At 39.4% G+C, this 17,559-nt stretch overlaps 1 protein-coding gene and 1 long non-coding RNA gene across 2 annotated transcripts; one reads left to right on the top strand and one right to left on the bottom strand.

Moving 5' to 3' along the window:
- Nucleotides 1-4,959: 4,959 nt before the first annotated feature.
- LOC134803145 (luciferin sulfotransferase-like) lies at nt 4,960-11,803 on the bottom strand. Its single transcript, XM_063775852.1, has 7 exons — nt 11,731-11,803; nt 7,144-7,272; nt 6,768-6,867; nt 6,406-6,668; nt 6,097-6,191; nt 5,504-5,678; nt 4,960-5,145 (listed from the first exon to the last, which is right to left on the bottom strand). Exons 1-7 carry the CDS (start codon nt 11,798-11,800, stop codon nt 5,030-5,032), a joined length of 948 nt encoding a protein of 315 aa, XP_063631922.1. The 5' UTR covers nt 11,801-11,803; the 3' UTR covers nt 4,960-5,029.
- Nucleotides 11,804-13,844: 2,041 nt separating this feature from the next.
- On the top strand, nt 13,845-14,813 carry LOC134803198 (uncharacterized). Its single transcript, XR_010145955.1, has 2 exons — nt 13,845-14,118; nt 14,478-14,813. It is a non-coding gene; the product is annotated as an uncharacterized LOC134803198 (long non-coding RNA).
- Nucleotides 14,814-17,559: the final 2,746 nt, after the last annotated feature.

Below are 17,559 nucleotides of genomic sequence, written 5' to 3' on the forward strand. Positions count from 1 at the left end.
TATGTCTAGCTGCTGACGAAAGATAGTCACAGTTATAGCGGCCGGTTCTATAATCAAGGGACTTACAGAAAATTTTCTGAATCCTTTCAAGTCGAGACTTATGAATACCGAAATGTGGGCTCCAAACAACACTGCCAAACTCCAAAATACTACGGACGAAAGAGTAATACAAGTTTTGTCAAGTCTTAAATTTTTTTTTCCTGTAAATTGTAATATTGTGTTGGTCCTATTGTTAATTTTATTAATATTAGGGATAAAAAACAGCTATACAATATAATGTTACATTTTATTGTGCATGTAAAATTATTACACGGCACAAAAAAGGTAGATAGGTACTATAGGTTAGGTTCGTGGTAGCTTCAGATGCCCGAAGGGCAAACCGCCCAGAAATAGGAGCCCTGCGTAGCGGGGCTCCGTCGACTCATGGTAAGAAGGAAATGTTCTGGGAAATAATGAATTTCAAAGTATTGTCCTTAGGCATTTCGTACGAAGGAATATTGGTTTTCGAAAATGAGATCGTTCGATTCAAAAGTGTATTAGGACATACATCTTAAGGAATTTCGTACATTACATGGACATTTTGATTTTCGATGTTGTTTTTAGGAATTTCGTACTTAGAAAATTAGATTTTAGAAATTATGCTACATAACCACAAAAAAGAACAGTTTATTCGTTAATATTTAAACTAAAACAATATACGAAGATATTTAGGTAATGCCCATATAACCATTCCAGTCGCAGAATCACAAAGTGGTAACTAAATGTCAGATGTGTCGTAACAGAGTCCACACAATGTGTCTAGAATTGTTTCGAAACAAAGTGTCGTCGCCGTGTCTACACTTTTCCGTAACAAGGTGTCGACACATTTGTGTGCACTTTGCGTGCGGTTTGCGACTAAATCTGACAGCAAATTTGTGACAGCAAATGTCAATATAAAATACCTCTTGAAAACCAAGGTTTGTCAAACTACTATTAGTGTCTCATGTGCTCGTAATTCTAGTAAGTCATCATGGGCAATGCAAATGATAATAATCGACCGAAACCATATAAACACCCAACACCCGTCAACCTTTTACAGAAAAGTTTTTAAAGAAATTCAATAAGCTACTTAGGTCAGGCAACGAATGCTCCAAAAGTTGTAGAGGGAAATGCTCGTAACACAAATTTTGACTCCGTAACTCGGTTTGACAAGTTAGGAGGTGAACATATCAAAAGTCCCCGGCCGTAGCCCTTGAGCGGGGGGGAGAGAGGGGGCTTTGAAGGTCCCATTTTCCCGTTTTTCGATTATATCTCGGAAACTATGCATCTCAGCGACATGGCCACTTTAATTTGTTACAAGTTTATTCAGTCAATTTTTTCGATATGTTGAATAGTTTTTGAGATATCCGCTCTTGAAAGTTTATTTAGGGCTCTCAATTTTATCTTGATATATCTATATCAGTGAAGGTGCTAGGCCGTGTTTGGTATCGTTTTCGTATAAATCTGGGGTGCTGAATCCATTTAAGATATCACATTGACACCATTCCACAAAATAAAAATAAATCTTTTTAGGGTTCCGTACCTCAAAAGGAAAAAACGGAACCCTTATAGGATCACTCGTGCGTCTGTATGTATGTCCGTCTGAATACACAAAATAGTTCTTTACCTATAGATGACAGGAAAACCTATTAGAAATGTGCAGTCAAGCGCGAGTCGGACTTAATGTACGGAAGCCTTAATACGCGAGTCCGACTCGCACTTGGCCGGTTTTTTTGAAACTCCTCTTGACGCTTAACCGCTGAACCGATTTCGTTGAAATTTGGTATAGAAATAGTTTGCGTCCCGGAACAGGACATAGGATAGATCTTATAACCAAAATCATCTTTTGAAGGTGTGTAAAGTGGCGTGGAAATTTGTACGGGAAATCAATAACCGCTGAACCGATTTATATGAAATTTGGGATGGTCTACATCTTTGATTTAGTTAAAAATGATGAAAAAACATGACTTCAAACCTAAACTTAAACAGTATTAACTTCAAGAAGTCAATTCTGAATTCCCCCCTACACCTCATTTCACACCTTTAAAGGATGATTTTTGAGATAACTTATTATATCCTGTCTCGGGACTCAAAATATATGTGTACCAAATTTAAATTAAAACTGTTCAGCAGTTTAAGCGTGAAGAGGAGTTTAAAAGAAAGTATTTTAATAAGTTTATATGTTTTTACTTCGGAATGGTGTCAATGTGATACCTTAACTAAATTTGGTACTGCGAAATTATACGAAAACGATACCAAACATGGCCCCGTAGCTTTACTGTTGTAGAAGTCAAAATAAAATTGAGAGCCCTAAATTCTTATTACTTGGCCAAACTTGTGTAGAAGGAAAAGGTAAAATAAAAGTCTTCGGCAGGAATATAAGACACAAATATATATTTTTTTTGCGTTACTATTTCATTCATCAAATATAAACATACCTTGATTATACTATTCTAGTGAGATCCTCATAGATAAACAAAAACATTTACTTAAAAAATTACAAGGTCGAAATGTCACGGAACTTGTGAGAGTAATATGTGAAAAATATAAACTTTTATGACAAGAAAAATCTGGACACAATTTAAGAATCACCCAATTGCGTCGAGGAATCATCTGTATTTTTGCTTGTTTCATTACCTCCTCGCTTCTTTTTTGTCCTTTGTATTCTGTAGCAATTTGTTAGATCTGAAAATAAAGATAACTTGCGTCGTCACGGATGTCGATTTATAGGTTTTAGGGAGTGCAGAATTCGAAAACGATGATCATTTTATAATCCAAGATGGCGGCTACGTATTTTGTCATAAAAGTGGAATCCAAAATAGTTATCATTTTCGAAATCTGCGCCCACTAAAACCTATAAAACGACACCCACGACGACTTTTATGTCATAATGCATGGCCGCCATTTTGGAATCCAAAATGGTCATCATTTTCTAAATCTGCGCCCCCCAAAACCTATAAAACGACACCCATGACGACTTTTATGACATAGTGCATTGCCGCCATTTTTAAATTGAAAATGTTATCATTTTCGAAATCTGCGCCCCCCAAAACCTATAAAACGACACCCATGACGACTTTTATGACATAGTGCATGGCCGCCATTTTGGATTCCAAAATGGTCATCATTTTCGAAAGCGGGGCCCCCTAAAACCTATAAAACGACATACATGACGACTTTTATGACATAGTGCATGGCCGCCATCTTGGAATCCAAAATGGTCATCATTTTCGAAATCTGCGCCCCCTAAAACCTATAAAACGACACCCATGACGACTTTTATGACATAGTGCATGGCCGCCATTTTGGAATCCAAAATGGTTATCATTTTCTAAATCTGCGCCCCCCAAAACCTATAAAACGACACCCATGACGACTTTTATGACATAGTGCATGGCCGCCATTTTGGATTTCAAAATGGTCATCATTTTCTAAATCGGGGCCCCCTAAAACCTATAAAACGACATCCATGACGACTTTTATGACATAGTGCATGGCCGCCATCTTGGAATCCAAAATGGTTATCATTTTCGAAATCTGCGCCCCCTAAAACCTATAAAACGACACCCATGACGACTTTTATGGCATAGTGCATGGCCGCCATTTTGGATTCCAAAATGGTCATCATTTTCAAAATTGAGGCCCCCTAAAACGTATAAAACGACATCCATGACGACTTTTATGACACAGTGCATGGCCGCCATTTCGGATTCCAAAATGGTCATTATTTTCGAAATCGGCACTCCCTAAAACCTATATATCGACACCCATCTCGACTTTTATGATAAAGTGTTTTGCTACCATCTGCATGCAAGACATTTCTATTATTTTTACGTACAAAAATGGCCCCCTGTCAACTTTCAATCGAGATTTAATCGATAATTTATTCGATTAATATTCAGATTAATTCAATTTCAATCTATGTTAGATCGACTAAACTAATCGCGATTAAAATTTGAGAATTAACTTTTTTTATTCCATTAATTAGTCGAATAAACAGTTAATCGATTAATGCCCATCTCTGACCACGGCATTTTTACACTTTGAGAATATCTGAAAACAAATCAACACAAGGAGCCATTTTGCAAATCCAGTAACATACCAGTAACTTTGTTATTACTTTTGACAGCGCGTGTCATGTGTCAACACAGAGTCGACACAAAGTCGAAACATTGCAACTACTTTGTGACTGCAATATTTCTCAGCCTTAAACCATATTTATACATCATGATTAACAAGTTTCGTAGTATGTAAAGCGTTATTTCTGTTATTTAAGTATAGTATACGCATCGAAGTACTAAAAATGCTTCAAATAATATAGTTATGAACACAGGCACTGAGAAGTAAACAATTTCATTTCCGGCTAAACTAAAACAATGTGGTGGCGCGTTGATTATATTACACTTAGTTTATCAAATCACTCGAGCAGTTTAATTCCCCATAATAATTTAAGTCATATTGTAATATAAATGCAAACAATATATAATTACGTCTTGTAATCCGTTTTAGAGATGGCGTATTAATGTCACTTATTTTTATTTAAGTATTTTTCCATCTGACAGTTTCCATTTGACAGGAACAAAATGAACGAATGAACGAATGATTTTGGCATAAAGTAGTCGCAAACCCGAAACAATGTGTGCACACGGCGACCACACTTTATGTCACTTTGTGTCATGTGTCGACCCTTCCCCATTTCTGGTAACTGTGTCGACACGGCGACGACTCTGCGACTGGAATTGTGACCGAAACAGACGGTGTCGACACAAGATGTGTCAACACCGCGTCGTAACGGCGACTGGAAATGGTTGTATGGGTGCTTCAATTTTTTTTATATCAAATAATGTTTATTCATTTATTATAAGGTATAAAGGCACGTAAAAATAAAAACATCTTAAAACTATAATTAATCTAAATACAGACTACACAAAAATAAAATTGGATAAGTGTTGGTTGATTCCCCACATCTCCGCTCCGCTCCGCCTCAGTGGACAGGCAGCCTTAGTGGCGACTAGACCGTATGAGTAGGGAAGCGCAGGTGGGAGCCGGCGAGGCTGTCCTCCACCCACGCCTGCGCCTGCGCCGCCATCTCTTCGTCGAAGTACTCTCGCCACCCGCCCGGTATACCTGAAATATATTCAGTAGCTTTCTTAACATCACACCAACTCGCAGGTACACTACGAGTAGTAATTAGACCATGGATTATGATAGCACACGCAGTGCAAGTGTTATTTTAAACGTCAAACTTCTATGAAATGATGACGTTTAAATAACACTTGCAGTCTTGCACTGCGTGTGCTGTCAAAATCGTCGCAGATGGTCTAACTCTAGTAGATTGTGTCATAATGCAGCGAATTATCTGTTTACGTGGGGATACATATGAAGTGGTTAAATAAATAATAGGTATCATAGGGATATTTTTTGCATCTCTCAATGTCGCCCTCACCCAGGTCAAGGGTATACCTACTCGTATATAATACCTTACCCTTTCTCACGAAGCTCTCGGCGGCGGGGTTGACCTGATTGAGCCACGGCGGATTCACAGACTCATTTCTCTTGAAGTTCTCTATGTCTAAGTATTCGCAAAGTTTCACCGTTTGTTCATCCGTTACTTCCTTACTGAGGAAATCTGCTAGCCGTCTAATACACGAGGGCAAATCCTGAAACATGTTTGCGATTAGGTATAGGTACATTATTAGGGCCACCCCCACACTAGCGTCTTCTGAGCGTCGGTGTCTGATCAGCGCTGTGGAAAATGGCGTCGCAGCAACGTTGCGTCCAGCAGCAGCCATAGAGTTGACTAGACGCCGACGCTCGGGAGACGCTAGTGTGGGGTGGCTCTTAGACTGGTAATTGTAGGATAAAAAACAATTAAAAAAATTAATACTGTATTATTTAAACTATTTTAACCCATTAAATTACACATTTTCAAATCTAAATCAAATCATTTTATTGTGTTTTTCGAATGTAAGTATGCTAACTACTTGAAATTATGCATTTAGTTTATGTGTATAGTTTACGATTATTAATTTTCTATGTATTTTAGGACGCGATATTGCAGAAAATAATGAAAATTACCTTTTTCATGTCTTCATAAAAAATAAACAACATGTTCGGATGGTGGCGGAGCGCCCAGGCCTCCTTCACGTGCGGGAAGTACGGGGTGAAACGAACTAAACATAAAATACATATAAATAAATAAGTAAATCGACACTGGTACTTAAATGAGGATTAATGGCGTATATTGCGCATACTGTTAGGTTAGGTATACAGACAGAAAGACGGACGCACATCGTAGGTTTAGTCCGCTTAGTTAAGTTCCGACTGTCACTCTTCGGGCACAGAATAAAAGTTTGACACGAATTTATAAGTAAAATCGATGCTCACCTAAATTATTCAGGAAATTATTCCAAAAAGTTTTGAAATCACCAGAATACGTATAAAGGAGTCGGTGCAAATGGTAGTATGACACAGCGACGTCCCTCGGGTCTCGAGCTATGTATACCACTTTAGCTGTATCCAGTAAATGCGGAGGCAGCAGGGAGAAGGCGATATGCGTCTGGATGAACCGTGGGGAAGACCCGTTGATAGTTTCCTCATAAAATACTGCTACACGTTCCAAGTATTCTCTGTTAGGCAAATGTTTACTTCTGTGGAGTAGATACATAATGAATTAAGTTTAATAAAGCTAAGTTATACAGAGTGATTTTGTTATGTCTGACCCACGATTCAATGAAAGATTTACTCACTCGAGAAGTATACGCTTTATGTGTATTGGAGTTTTTTTAGATGCGTCGAAATCAATGTCATTCATGAGAAGCCACATCAATTCTAGTGTCCAATTTGTTCCTGTGTTTAAAAAATGAATAATTTAAAAAGGTTCATGGTCAAGGTGTAAATTCAAGTCATTGTGCGTCATACAACCAGCAATAATAGTAGATGATTACTTGTATAGATTATTAAATATTTACCTATCATTCAAAGTCACTTGCTCAGTCACAAGTCAGATTACTTTTCACTCTTGTGGATTACTCTACTGACTAATAAAGAGAGCCTTTTACGAGCCGGTGCGGGTGATAAATAATTAGTTATACAAGGTAGATACTGTTCACAATCCTGTTATACCTGATCGAGGATAGGAGGTCAACCAAACGTCATCAGGCCGAACCGTCATGTTCCTGGTGTCGTCGGCGTCATCATTGTAGCTTGCAGGCAACAGATAACCACTATCGCCAAAACGAGCATACATTTGGCCTGCAAAGTCACGAACAATAAAAAAATAAGTTCAAAAACTAAAACCCGACTACTGCAAATCGCGCTCTAAAAAGTATGAAACAAAATAGAATTCTTATCTGAAATTATCATACAGGAAAATTATAAGAGTTATCATTTTTTTATATATTTACAGAGATAATTTTATATATTTCGTTACTTACTAATAATATTTGAAGTCACTTTATATTACTTTTGCGAGGGCGTCCTCAGTACAGAAATGCACGCAGAGCGCCGCATATATCGGGCTACGCCCGACAACCTTTGGCATGAAGGCGCCTTCGGCGCCTGGCTTTGGAACGCGTACATCGAGCCTCGTACGTCGGGCTACGCCCGACTCTTTTAGTATGAGGGCGCCGAAGGCGCCCGGCTTTGGAACGCGTACAGCGAGCCTCGTACGTCGGGCTACGCCCGACTCTTTTAGTATGAGGGCGCCGAAGGCGCCCGGCTTTGCCGCGTACATCGTGCTTCGTACGTCGGACTACGCCCGACTCTTCTAGTATGAGGGCGCCGAAGGCGCCCGGCTTTGGAACGCGTACATCGTGCCTTGTACGTCGGGCTACGTCCGACTCTTTTAGTATGAGGGCGCCAAGGGCGCCCAGCTTTGGAACGCGTACAGCGAGCCTCGTACGTCGGGCTACGCCCGACCCTTTTAGTATGGGGGCGCCGAAGGCGCCCGGCTTTGGAACGCGTACATCGTGCTTCGTACGTCGGGCTACGCCCGATTTTATTTGTATGAGGGCGCCGAAGGCGCCCGGCTTTGGAACGCGTACATCGTGCTTCGTACGTCGGGCCACGCCCGACTCTTTTAGTATGAGGGCGCCGAAGGCGCCCGGCTTTGGAACGCGTACATCATGCCTCGTACGTCGGGCTACGCCCGACTCTTTTAGTATGAGGGTGCCGAAGGTGCCCGGCTTTGTACCGCGTACAGCGCGCCACGTACATCGGGCTACGCCTGACCCTTTTAGTGTCGCCTTTTGGACCGAGTCCGGTGCGTCACATAGGTACGTTTCAGTATGCTTCGCCTGACCACTGCGAATTTTACGAGGTGAATATACTAAGCAACTTTTACCTCACGTTATAAAATATTGCAGGTCATTAAAAAACACCATGTATATAGCGGCCAAACAAATTTCTTTTGAAAAATCCTTCTTGTATCGCCGTAGTCGTGTAACACGCGGATAGATAGAATCCAGAACGATTGTAGATTCGTAGTTCGAATTACCTACCAGATAAATTAATGTTTTATCGGGTGCATGCAAGCTAAGCCGCGTGCAAAAGCTAACAATATGTATATATTTGAAATGTGGTAATACTGGTAATTGAGCTCTTTCAAATGATATACAACACTTCATCATTACTTATTTTTATTTTTTTGGTTCGTGACTTTATGACCTCTAGAGGGCGCCGTGTTCATTTTTTTTGTGACGTCATATAGCCTATAACCAGCGGGCGATTAAGACGATTCGAATGACACGTCGTTTGTCAAATTTCAATGAGTACTTTAGAAGTTATGAGGGAACAGATGAACATACATACATACATACATACCCACATACATACCGGTCAAAATCATAACCCTCCTTTTTCGTTGCCGTAGTCGGGTAAAAAGAATAATCATTACTTATACATTAATGACAGTTCCAACAGCCTGCTTCAGCTCATCCCTGAAAAGCCGACTGGTACTGTCACCTGCTATAATATATTACTCTTCGAAGGCCGCAAAAATATGTGACACACTCTTATGGTTTTACAAATAAGATCGTGTCAGATATTTTTGCAGGACGCTAAAATAGGATCCCCACTCAGCATAATGTAAATCTTGCGGACTGGCTATTTATTGTGTTGTTTGGAAGGAAAGAGAGTATTTTTTTGTGTATATTCAAACAAAAAATAATAATTACAAAATGACGTGATGCATGGTGCTCTGACCAGGGCCGGATTAACCCTAAGTCAAAGTAGGCAACTGCCTAGGGGCCCCGCCTCGGCTAGGGGGCCCCGGCGGCTCAGCAAGCACTAAATAAAATTTTGTTCCATAGGATCAAAATTCATGAGTAATTTTTTTATTCTTATAATAATGAGTATGCTTTGTTATTGTTTTTTTTTTCGATCCATTCTTTAAATTAATTAAATACTGTAATAAAATTGAAGCAATACGTTACAGTTTACGGGGTGTATTCTACTGCGTACCTGTAGTAAAGTTGTAATAAGGGGTCATCCATTAATTACGTCACACGAATTTCTAGGTTTTTTTAACCCTCCCCCCCTCCTTGTCACACTTGGTCACATTTGGCAAACCCCTCCCCCCTGGTGAGACGTCACATTTCTTCAACGAAATCGGCAAAAATTTATTTAATATTTTATCAAAATATTTTTGACAAAAGAAATATTAGTAATTTTATAACCCAAAACTGATTAAGAAATAAAATTAAACGAATAAAAACGATTGTCGTTTCAAAAACTTGTTATTTAAATGTATATTAGCGTATAAAATAATTTAAATAAATTTTCGGTTACTGATGAAGTTAAAGTGACGTCACAAAGTTTGTGACTCCTCCTCCCCCTTGTCACAACATGTCACATTTTCTTGACCCCCTCCCTCCCCCTAAACGTGTGATGTAATTAATGTATGACCCCTAATAGGGGTTTTCAGGAAAAATGGTTCACTTTTTTTCGAACAACCAACAACTTTTGGGTTATTTCGACTCAAAATCACGAGGACTATTGATGAAAACAAAGAAAATGAAAGAATACGAAAGTGTCCCCAGTTTGTCATAGGAATGCTCGACCTTCAGCGTCACTTTTTACCTCAATTTACCATTGGTTTGTGTTCCACGTCTCCAGGGCCGGATTAAGCATGTTGGGGCCCCTAGGCAGTGCGAGGCTCGGGGCCCCCCTACAGTCAATCCTGGACACAGCATATTCAGTACAGGGAAATAAAAGTTTGCGTTTTTAATTCCAATCCTCAGGCGTCGGCCGAACCGATCCTAATTGAACGATGCCTTTTTCGCTCTTATTGCGTGGACATAAAGCTTTATTCTACCGGTTTTTGCCGATTCCGCTTCGCGTCAAGTGTGGGGAGAGCCCTTTAGGCTTTAGGCCAATTCCCAGTGGAATACCAAAGATGTGAGCTTCAGCGTCACTTTCCTATCTACCTCTAATGGCAAATTTTAAGCGAGGCTAAAGGCTAAGGTCAACTAGTGCCGCAAAGTTGATTTTCTCAATAGTTAATATTTTGCGAGGCTGAAACAGCGATTGTCCGACCATAAGACCAAACGCTATTTCGACTCAAAATCACGAGGACTATTGATTAAAACAAAGGAAAAGAAAGAATACGAAAGTGTCCCCAGTTTTTTATAGGAATGCTCGACCTTCAGCGTCACTTTTTACCTCAAATTACCATTGGTTTGTGTTCCACATCTCCTCTACTTCAGCTTAGCCTTTGGCCTCGCTGCGCTAAGCTCGGCCTGCGGTCTCGCTTTTTAATACAATGGACATTGGTTCGTGTCTGTGCTCAACTATTTATCCTGAAGCCTGATGAAGCACGGCTTTGACTTCGCATGAAAGCTCGCCTCACTGGGGCACTTCGGACTTTTAAGCCCAGGTGAAGATCGATACAGGCCCGGCCTTTTAACACGCATTCACAATTTGCGATATTGTTAACAAAAAATGTCGCGCTCGCTACGCTCGCGTTTATTTTTGATTCTTTTGTTGACCCTGTATCATCTACATGTTAGCTTGACTGGTGAATGAATAGAGTTAGACCATGAAACGTCTGCAATGATTTAGATAGCATACGCAGTGCTACTGTTATTTATAGGTACGTCATAATTTCATAGAAGTTTAGGTAATTTTAACATATGGAAATTCTTTATTATTAGGTTGATTCTAATCATGTGGCTCGGCGTTTGGTCTTATGGTCGGACAATCGCTGTTTCAGCCTCGCAAAATATTAACTATTGAGAAAATCAACTTTGCGGCACTAGTTGAGCTTAGCCTTTAGCCTCGCTTAAAATTTGCCATTAGAGGTAGATAGGAAAGTGACGCTGAAGCTCACATCTTTGGTATTCCACTGGGAATTGGCCTAAAGCCTAAAGGGCTCTCCCCACACTTGACGCGAAGCGGAATCGGCAAAAACCGATAGAATAAAGCTTTATATGTCCACGCAATAAGAGCGAAAAAGGCATCGTTTGATTTGGATCGGCTCGGCCGACGCCTGAAGATTGGAATTAAAAACGCAAACTTTTATTTCCCTGTACTGAATATGCTGTGTGCAGAATTGACTGTAGGGGGGCCCCGAGCCTCGCACTGCCTAGGGACCCCGACATGCTTAATCCGGCCCTGGTGCTCTCAACCTATAATTCAAGTCTCGTTTTGTATGCATCACGTATATATTCATTATAGGTAGCATTGTTATTGTTGAATAGCGTGTGTACGTACCTCCGTACATACAGTTTATCAGCTCCTGCGTTGCAGAATCCAACTCTTGAACTTTAACTTTATCGCACATTGTGTCTGGAAATGTAATATAATTATTTTTTATTTCATAATGAAAAACTTAATTATCTATCCTAGCCCCAACTTCACCTTAGTCAAAATATGTGGCTTGGCCGTTTCGCTAGGTACCGTCACATGGGCGTAAGGTCAAACATTTATTCACGTTCATAACTTTTCTGTTATACAATAGTTAAGGTAAATGTACGCTCCACCGAACGCTTAAGACCAGAAAGCACGTTTCTTTTTTTAATTAGCTCTGGTATTTTCATACGCATATGTTCACTACTATAATAGAAACACAGGTAAATTTGTCCTCATTTAAACATACCTATAAATTACTGAAATGATTGCACGTATATTAAAAACATTTTTAAAGTCATTATTCCGGTTTCCTTGATTTGTACCATTTACCGAACTAAGAAACGTGATTTGCACATTATACCGAATAGGGAGGCCGCATTACCGAACTAGGAAATAATTGTATGAAAATATGGTGGTGTTGAGAGGGCGCTGGTGTCGCTCCACCATGACGTCTTGTAATTGCGCTCGTGATATTTATACCAAAAAGAAATGTTTAATCGTGTAAAAAGTGCTCAAACATACGACTATTTGATCGAGGAGGAAATAAGTGACGGACACGAACAAAAATTTCAGTGCTAGTGTGTTAATTAAAGGTGATACGGACAAAAACAAGGAAGACAAAGACTAACGGACAAAATTTTAAACACGAACATTACGGACAAGTTTACCGGCGTAAAACGAACTTTACCAGCACCACAACGCGGACACAAATAAAAACTCAGTGCTAGTGTATTAAGTGAATAACCAGTGGAGACAACAAGAAAACAAAGAATAATTTCGAAAAACTCCATCATCGGCCCTAATTAAAATTATACAAGATCTACCCACAACTAAAAACGACATCTCTGCACTGCAGCCGACCCGGACAATGAAACATCGATTGACATAATGAAATTTAGAAGAAACTACCAAACTAATTAATTTTACATTTTAACGAATAATGACCAATTTTTTAGAATATAATTATATGACCATAGAAAGTGAATTATAACGCCATCTGTCTGCAACTACGAAGATACAAATTCCCGGCTCAATCAAAATCACAGCTAATAAGTTATACCGGACAGCGCCATCTGTTGTACCCATGACAACTCATTACTCTGTCGGCAAAACAGAGGGAACACATACCTAGCAGCGCCACTGTTTTCATCACTAACACACCGACTCTGTCGGCAAAACAGAGCAAAGAAGACGTAAACAGATTTGACAGATCTCAACCATGGAGGAAATGAAAGAACTGCTTAAGTCGATACAAGAACACCAGTTTAAACAAAGCGAAGAAATGAAGTCTCTGGGTGACTCTATTGCGAAACAAGTTTTAGACAAACTAGATGCAAGACTAGGTTTAATCGAACAAAAACAAACTAATCTGGAAAACAAATTGGAACTTCAAGAGAACCAAATTGAACAAATAGAACGCCGGCTGAGACAGAGAAATATTGTTCTGTTTGGCCTAGAAGAGAAAGAAAGAAGCTATTCTGACTTGGAAACAATTGTGTTAGGAACTATAAATAATACTATGAAAGTGCAGTGCTACGAAACAGACATAGAATCCGTTAGAAGACTTGGTAAGAAAGGAAGCAACGTCAGACCTGTTATCATCACATTCACTACACTTGGAAGAAAAATACAAGTTCTGCGAAAGAAGAAAAACTTAGAAGTTACGAACTACTACATTAAAGAAGACTTCAAGAAGTTACGAACTACTACATTAAAGAAGACTTCACAAGAAAGGTACTTGAAAAGAGAAAAGAACTCCAAGAAGAGGCCAAAAAAGAGCGAGACAAGGGCAACAAGGCAATAATTAGGCAAGACAAGCTTATAATATCAAAAAATAAAAACATATCAAGCCAAAACAGTGAGCAACACATCAATTATAGCCAGAAGAAAAGAAATATTAACTCAATATACTCGCCTCCACATCAGAATCCAGACAAGGAAAACATCCCAGTTACACAAGTTAATCCACAAGCGGCAAAGAAAAATAAATACGTAATTACAGACTATATGACGGCACCTATTGGAACCACTGGAACTTCAGCCAATGTAACAAATACTACATCAGTGCAAAAACCACAAACACCAGTGAATCAAAATCAAAATCAACATCAACATAATAGTGAACCAAAAAACGCGTGACAAGAACCCCTCTCCGCCTCCCACCACGGCTGGTCACCGAGGGAGAGCTAGACCACCACCCTCCAAGGACACCCACTCAATCAACAAGAGCGAGCACATCCCTTCTTCAAGGTAATACCTCCGAACCGTATTCTAAGCAAGCAACCAGAAATAAAGAGAATGTACTGCATATAGGAACATACAATGTTAGGACTCTTAGATCTTATGAGAGGCTACTAGAACTTTCTGAAGCTCTAAAATTAATAAATTATGACATTATTGGCCTCTCTGAAGTCAGGCGACTAGGAACAGAAATTGAAGAACACAACGATTTTATTCTATGCTACACAGGCCAGACACAAGGACTACATGGAGTAGGATTCATAATTAAAAAAAGTTTGAAACGCAACATAGTGAGCTTTCAAGGATTTTCAGAGAGGGTTGCCTTATTAAAAATAACAATTAACAATTTCCATCTTTCTATTATACAGGTATATGCCCCAACTGAAAAAGCCACAGATGAACAAGTGAAGATTTTCTATGAAATAGTTGAAAGAGCATACCAACAGGCAGATAAAAACGTCATAATAATGGGCGATTTCAATGCTAAGGTCGGACAGCCGAAACCAGAAGAGCATAGGATCACAGGTAAACATGGTTACGGCTCGCGAAACCAGCGAGGTGAACTATTGATAAATTACTGCCTTGAGAAAAACCTAGCCATCATGAACACATATTTCATGAAAAAATCTAATCGAAAATGGACATGGATCGCACCAAATGGAAGGACGAAAAACGAGGTTGACTTTATTCTCACAAACCAAAAACAAAGTATAACCAATATTGAAATTATTAACAAAATTGAATTTTTGTCAGACCATAGACTAGTGCGAGCAACATGGTTACTCAAACAGCCGAAAAAAAGCCGAATCAACTTCAGAAATAAGACCACAAAAAGCTTGCAGACAGATATTGAAAAAGATGATTTCTTGAAACGCCTCGAAGAAGAAAGACAACCACTTATGACTTTGGCGCCAGACGAATTAACACAATTATATCATGACAGGCTAATCAATTGCATCCAGACAAGTTTGAAGCATTCACAAAAGAATAACCACAACACACAGAAAAGCATATTATCTGACACCACAAAGCAACTAATAACAAAGAGAACGGAACTCCAAAATATAAGACCCAAAACAAAAGAAATTAAATCAAAGTTGAGTGACCTGTACAAAAAAGTAAGCAAAAGTATAAAAGAAGACTATAAAAAGCACAGAGAGTCCAAAATTGAAAACCATATCTACGCTGACGGAAGCGTGAAAAAAGCCTACAAAGAACTCAGAACACATAAAAACTGGATCCCCAAGTTGCAAATTTCAGACAACAATACTGCACTATCTCGAAATCAGATACTTGAAACTGCTACAACGTATTACAGGAAGTTATACAGTAGTCAAGAGCAAGAACCACCAAAAACAGACCTTCCAAGCACAAGTGAAGTCCCAGCAATAGATGAAATAGTTATAATGAGACATATTAAAAACTTAAAAACTGGAAAGAGTCCTGGGCCGGATAACATTACAAATGAAATATTAAAAACTGCTGCTTCCTTATTAGTGACACCCTTGGCACATTTATTTAATCTCATTCTAAAAACAGGAACAGCACCCAAACAATGGACGCAGTCAAATATAATACTTTTGTATAAAAAAGGAAACCCAATGGACATAGGAAACTACAGGCCCATCAGTCTACTGTCATGCACATACAAATTATTTTCTTCAATCATACTATCCCGAATAAGCGAAGCAATTGACATGTGCCAACCATGCGAACAAGCTGGATTTAGGAGCGGATACTCAACCATGGACCATATCCACACACTGGAGCAGGTAATAGTGGTAGAAGAGCCGGCCGCAAAATTTCTAACCGACTTGATACCACGATGAAATGCACAATGGTTTCCCAGAAAAGTTATGCTAAGTCCGAATTCGATAGTCTGCCACGGCGGAACTTGCCGAAAGTACGAAAAAGAAGGCCACTTCCGGTGCGAAAAAAGGGGCTGATTTAACCCATCTGATACCGAGATAGTAGTTATGGCAGCAGTTAGAAATTTACATGTAGACACAGAAAAGCGAAGTCTGCCACTATTTTTTTTGCCGGAAGTGCTTGGCAGACGCTCTCAAAGGTGACCATCGGGACCCCTAAATTAACCCATCTGATACCACCATGAAACCAATGCCAGTCGGTAGGTATGAACTCTCATGTCAGGAATATATAAGTCTGCCAAGGCTTTTCCTGCCGAAACACCATGGCAGACGAGATTATGTAAGCAAGGTCGCCATCGGTGACCCTACACTAACCCATCTGATACCACCATGAAACCAATTCCATTCGGTAGGTATGAACCCCCATTTTAGGAATATATAAGTCTGCCAAGGTTTTTCCTGCCGAAACACCTTGGCAGACGAGATTATAAGCAAGATGACCATCGGTTACCGTACACTAACCCATCTGATACCGCCATGAAACCAATTCCAGTCGGTAGGTATGAACCCTCATTTCATGAATATATAAGTCTGCCAAGGCTTTTCCTGCCGAAACACCTTGGCAGACGAGATTATGTTAGCAAGGTGTACATCAGTTACCCTACATTAACCCATCTGATACCTCCATGAAACCAATTCCAGTCGGTAGGTATGAACCCTCATTTCGGAAATTTTTAAGTCTGCCAAGGCCTTTCCTGCCGAAACTCCTTGACAGACGAGATTATGTAAGCAACATCCGCATCCGTGGGACCGGTATACGTGATTACTGTAGGCTTATTTATTACTTTATGCTTTTACATATTTGTATATTATTATGTTATTAATGAAATATATTTATAATTTATTAAACCTATACCTAATACATTGGGAATTCATTACCTGCTTACGGCAGTAGTAGGGAGTAGTGGGTGAGTTCTGGCTCACTTAGCCAGGCCAACAGTCCCTCCCCCTTTTTTTCCCTTGTTGAGGCCCTGCAACCTTACCTTGAACCCAACCTAATGTCATTGTAGCTCGAATCTAACCTAATCTTCTCATTTTTATTGCTTTTAGAAAATATTCTAATAACAATTATCTACTTTTGCAAAGTTAAATGTTGAATTCTTTATTTCGCAAAATGGAATTTTAATGTGACTATAATGTATGTGCAATCTACTTAGAAACTGAGTTTAGAAATATAAAAACACACATTTTATATAGGATAATAAGTTTATTCAAGTAATATTCTGAACATATGAGATATAGTAACATCATTACTTATTCTGTGTACAGTGGAGAAAACATGCAAGTTGACATTTTTCGTTTTAAAATAAAGATAAACTAAACAGTATTTGCCACAAACCGATGTAAAAAAAACTTTGCAGTTGTTGATTACAATACCATATCTTAAGGCCCCAGTACACAATGGGCCATCGCCGGCCATTCCAAGGGACGCATTTATGCGTTAGAGGGAGCAAATGATATTGCTATCTCATTCTACCGCATGGCTGCGTCCCTTGGAGTGGCCGGCAATGGCCCATTGTGT

Source organism: Cydia splendana, chromosome 26 (assembly GCF_910591565.1).
Source record: "Cydia splendana chromosome 26, ilCydSple1.2, whole genome shotgun sequence".
NCBI lineage: Eukaryota > Metazoa > Arthropoda > Insecta > Lepidoptera > Tortricidae > Cydia > Cydia splendana.